Source organism: Ananas comosus, linkage group 3 (genome assembly GCF_001540865.1).
Source record: "Ananas comosus cultivar F153 linkage group 3, ASM154086v1, whole genome shotgun sequence".
Lineage (NCBI taxonomy): Eukaryota > Viridiplantae > Streptophyta > Magnoliopsida > Poales > Bromeliaceae > Ananas > Ananas comosus.
The window spans coordinates 883,750-888,959 of NC_033623.1; the positions used below are offsets into that span (position 1 = coordinate 883,750).

The 5,210-nt window shown below is 39.9% G+C and overlaps 1 protein-coding gene across 1 annotated transcript; it reads left to right on the forward strand.

The window, feature by feature from the left end:
• On the forward strand, window positions 1,204–4,739 carry LOC109707402 (putative disease resistance protein RGA3). The gene is made up of 5 exons (XM_020228641.1): window positions 1,204–1,752; window positions 1,883–1,996; window positions 2,503–2,646; window positions 2,751–2,999; window positions 3,120–4,739. The coding sequence occupies exons 1-5, from the start codon at window positions 1,204–1,206 to the stop codon at window positions 4,737–4,739; spliced, it is 2,676 nt and encodes an 891-aa protein (XP_020084230.1).

Consider the following 5,210-nt stretch of genomic DNA (forward strand, 5'->3'; position numbering starts at 1 on the left):
TTTTTGTAAAAATACATGATCTAAAAGTTAGAGAAGTGGAAGACTCGTTCCGCTAGTAAAAATCCATTCAACCCAAAAGCTTAAGCCTGTTGGGCCGGATCCATTAATAAACATCGAATTTATTAGTTTCTTGTTAATTATTCGATATGAAACTATTAACAAACGAAATTCGAACACTAAGGACCCTTCGAATTAGGATTGGAGTGGGCAAACTGAGTAGGAGAGCACAAAACAATCAAATCTCTTCTTTTTCTTTTCATAATGCTTTTTTAGTTGATACGGTGGCAGGTGTGTACATCTATCTACTTCTCTCTATATTATTGAAGTTTTTAAAGCTCCAAACTAATTTTCAACAATAGGACATTAGAAACGTCTATCTATACTATTGAACATTATCTTAAATAATTGTAATTTAATTGAACCCGCAAAATGGAACAAGTTTTTGTCGAAGCTATTCCAACTTTACTTTTTCTATATACAAAACAATAAATGATCGGTCCTATGTTCTCTTCTAAAACTCATTAAGATTAAAAATATTTTTTAATAAAATTAGAAAATAATTTGGACTAAATTTAATTGGCTAATAAAAATAGAATATGCTCTGAAAAAATTAGGGTTTAAGAGAGATATATCTAACACAAGCAATGCTAGAATACCTAGAAAGAAAAAGTGTCCTTTGTATAAAGGGCAATATTTGATACTTATTTTATTAATTTTTTTGAGTGCAGAACTAAGTTTGCTATCAAAAGGGGTTGTATTTTCTACAACTCCTCATCCGAAAATTAAACAATTCACTAACTTTTTTTAATTTTTAGGAAAAAAAGAAAAAAAAATGATAGGATTTATTAAGAAAATGTGATTTCTCTATTAGTAAAGTTGTAGGAGTATAATACAAAGTTGATAATCGAACTAGCATTAAAGTAGAAAGTTTTAAAATATTCTTTAAACCTCAGGATGGGTATGAGTCAACTCAAAGGCCTATATTCTTCTGAATCAAGAGCAGCATAGATCTGGCAATAGTTGAACTCGAAATATTTTGCGAAGCAAGACGAAGCAAGAAGAATTTGATCGAGCATCAACACGCAAATGGAGGCGCTGGACGCTCTTTTCAGTAAGTGCGCAGAGAAGCTCGCTGCTTTAATCCAGGATGAAGTGGCGATGATTCTCGGGGTGAAGGAAGAGCTCGAGAAGCTGTAGAGGAGGATGAAGTGGATCGACGGCGCGCTGAAGAAAGTAGGGGGGGAGAGGACCAAAGATACCGCTTGGTTGAATGAGCTGCAAAGTATCTTGCACGAAGCGAACAATATCTTTGACGACCTCAGGTATGAGGGTGGCAAGCTACTTGACAACGAGCTGCCGTCCGCATCCTCAGGTCCGTCGATCTTCTGCGGCCTCCCTACGTTCTCTTGCTTTAACTCAATTCGAGTTCGTCACAACTTAGCCAATAGAATCAGAGCCCTCAACAATAGAATCGATGAAGTTGCGAAGGACCAGTGGATCTTTAATCTTGAGTCGGTAAAGATGGTGGGTCGAGTGGCAAGCATGTTGTCCACGCGCGAGACTTGTGAGATCATGGAAGCCGATGTTGTCGGGAGAGAGATCGAAGATGCTACCGACGAATTGGTCGAGATGATAGCCACGAACAACCGAAGGAATTTTCAAGTGATTGCTGTAGCAGGCATGGGAGGGATCGGCAAGACCACGCTCGCTCAGAAGGTGTACAACAATCCTAGAATCTGGGAGAACTTCCAGGTGATAATTTGGATTTGCGTCTCCCAAAAATATTTAGCTGTTCAATTGCTACAGGAGATCACTCGAAAAGTAGGAGGCAGCCACGGAAGTGCCGAACGGGTTTCGGAACTGCTCCCTATTCTCCTGCCAGGCTCTTGGAGGGAGGAGCATCTTTCTCGTGCTGGACGATGTATGGCGATCGGACGTATGGACCGATTTACTCCGAAACCCGCTGCGAAATGGAGCAGCTGGTGGATGTGTTCTGGTGACCATTGAAAGAGGCAACTCTCCCTCTCTCTTTAATAGAACATTCTAGAATGCTCTATCCCTTTCCAATTCTCTACTAGCTAATGGAGCATTCTAGAAAACTCTAGGAACAAAGTGCTCTCTATTTGTTAATAGAGCACTTTAGTAAGTTCTAGAAGCAAGTACTCTAGAATATTCTAGAGTACTCATGTAGGTAGGTTGGAGGCCTATAAATAGGTGTGAGGCCTCCACACCAAGTGTGCAAGAGAGCGAGTGTGAGGTGGTGTGCAAGAGTGAGTGAATGCAAGTGTGTGTGTGTGTGAGTGTGAGGTGAGGAAGTGTTATGAAGTGTAGTGAAGTAGTAAAAGTGAGTGTGTGAGGTTTGTAGTCTTATGGGTGAATGTGAATGAGAGTTATTTTGTGTGTAATAAAGAGAGTTTTATTATCAGCCTGGTACGCCGATATTCTACAACCATGAGAGACCAGAACGTTGCGATAAGAATGGGTGCGAAACACATTCACCAGGTGGAGAAAATGACTGTTGATTCAGGCTGGGAGTTGCTTTGCAAGAAAACCTATCTAGAAGAAGAAGGAGAAGATGTGCAAACTTTGAGAAGTGTGGGGGTTCGAATTGTTAACAAATGCGGCGGCCTTTCGCTTGCAATCAAAGTGATTGCCGGTGTCTTAACCACCAAGGAGAAAAGCAGAAAAGAGTGGGAGAAAGTTCTCAAAAGCAATGCTTGGTCTATGAGTGAGCTTCCTGAGGAATTCAGGGGAGCTCTCTACTTGAGTTACGACGATTTACCGTCTCATCTGAAGCGATGCTTTCTTTCATTATGCCTTACCCTGAGGTTGATGGACTGTACCTTGGGGATCTTCGCAGGATGTGGGTGGCAGAAGGGTTCGTCGATCAAGAAGAAGGTTTAATAATGGAAGTGTTAGCGGACCAATACTACTTCGAGCTAATAAGGAGGAGTCTGCTACAGCCTTATTCTATTTATGGGGATCAGAGAATATGCGAAGTACACGATCTCTTGCGATCTCTCTCTCAATATTTGTCACAAGGTGAAAGTTACTATGGAGACCCACAGTCTTTGGATGCTACTGCAGTGTCAAAGCTTCATCGTTTGTCAATTGCTTAGAGCAGAGAGATTGTTACAATCCCTGGTCTAGAAACTGAGCAACTACGGTTGAGGACTTTACTACTATTCATGAGTCCGCCTAGAATTCCGCACAATCTTTTCTCTAGGTTTCCATATCTCCAAGTGCTGCTTCTTAACGGAAAAGGGATTGAATGCATTCCTGATAGTGTGGGAAATCTAATACGCCTCCGATTGTTAGATCTTGATCGGACTAGCATAACCAAGCTACCGGACTCTATCGGCTTACTAAGAAATTTACAGGCATTAAACCTACATCATTGCGAATTTCTAAACACACTTCCAAAGAGTATCACTCACTTATGCAGCCTTAGGCAGCTTGGCCTTTTTGGTACCTCTTTAAGAAGTGTCCCCGAAGGGATTGGAAGACTGCAACTGCTAAATGACCTGACAGGATTCATTATTAATGCAGATAATAGTTGCAATACCGAACAAAATAGTTGGGACTTGGAAGAATTAAAATCACTTTGCCAACTAAGGTGGCTCCAATTATCTATTTTGGGGGGAAAACATAATGCAAATTCCGTGCAGTCCACAGATGACCTAATAGATCAACTGCTGACAGTAACTCAACCAAGGAATAGGGCTTCTGTACTTGAAGATAAAGCCTTCCTAAAGCAACTAATTATATCCTGCACACTGCAGTCGGAGAGGGTAGAAGTGCCGCTATGCACACAGGGAGAGATTAATAGGATTGAAGACACTTTTGAGAAATTACGCCCTCCCACTTGTTTAGAAGATTTATTGATCTACAACTTTTACGGCCATCAATTTTCGAGTTGGATGGTGTCATCATCTTTGGGTACTTACCTTCCTTATCTAACATATGCGATTTTCATAGGTTTGCCACTATGCTCACAACTTCCATCTCTAGGCCAATTGCCGCATTTGAGGCATCTCTCAATCAAAGATGCTTTGGCAATTGTAACTATTAGTTCAGAATTACTCGGTAATGGGGTTGGTGATGGGGTGCATGCAGCAACAGCCTTTCCTAAGCTTGAATTTCTTTTCATGATGAAAATGCCTAATTGGGAAGAATGGTCCTTGGTTGGCAGTGAAACTGGAAACTCATCATCTGTCTCACTTCGAGTTATGCCTCGTTTAGAGCAATTGCATGTAGTGGATTGCCCAAAACTTAGAGCACTTCCAAAAGGTTTGCAGCAACTCAGAGCACTCCGGATTTTGGATGTTGAACGAGCTCATAGCCTAAGTGTAATTGAGGACTTCCTGTTCATAACTCAGCTTAAACTTGAAATGAATAATGGCATAGAAATGCTCTCAAATCTTCCTGCCCTAAAGAAGCTCACCATTTGGGACTCTCCAGGTCTTAAGTGCGTCGATAATTTGGTTGCACTACAATACCTAGAGCTGCAAGATTATTCTATGGAGTCCCTTCCAGAATGGTTATTTAGACTGGTCCAGCAACGAGTGCATCTCCAACTGGTGATGCGCTGCAGTGCCACCGTAATTCAGAGATGCCTTAGGGGAGGTCTGGACTGGCCTATCATCGAGTGCTTTTCTCGTGTTAGCGCCTACACCGAAGATAGATCAACATATCTCGAATATACCAAGCAAAATGGGCGTTATCGAACTAATCAATGACAGTAGCAATGGTAAAAACTTTTTTTGATTCTCTTCTTATTTTTTTCCTTGTCCATTAGTTGTTGTCTCAATTCTCAAACTGAACTGTATTCTCTATGTTAGTTCATGATATTCCGTAGTTTTCTTTTCACTTGAAGGAGTTTGCAAAAATGCCAAGCTAAACGCACTTTGATTGTTTTTTTTAAGTAAAATTCCTGCTTCAATAATGGTGCTTCATTTCTATTATTCTAAAATTCCCTTCACTCTCACTCTCACTTTCACAATGAGTTTTATTAACTTAAGATAAAATCATATAGAAATTATCTGAATTATAAACCATTTTGAGTCAACTATCTAACCTTTTAAAATTTAGAATTACTAGCTAACATTTCAATTTATTTTATTTGAATCAGTCAATGACATTTTAATTTTAATATTTAAATTAATTAGTTACTTTAATAAATTTATAGTTGCAAGAATTACACAAAGCAT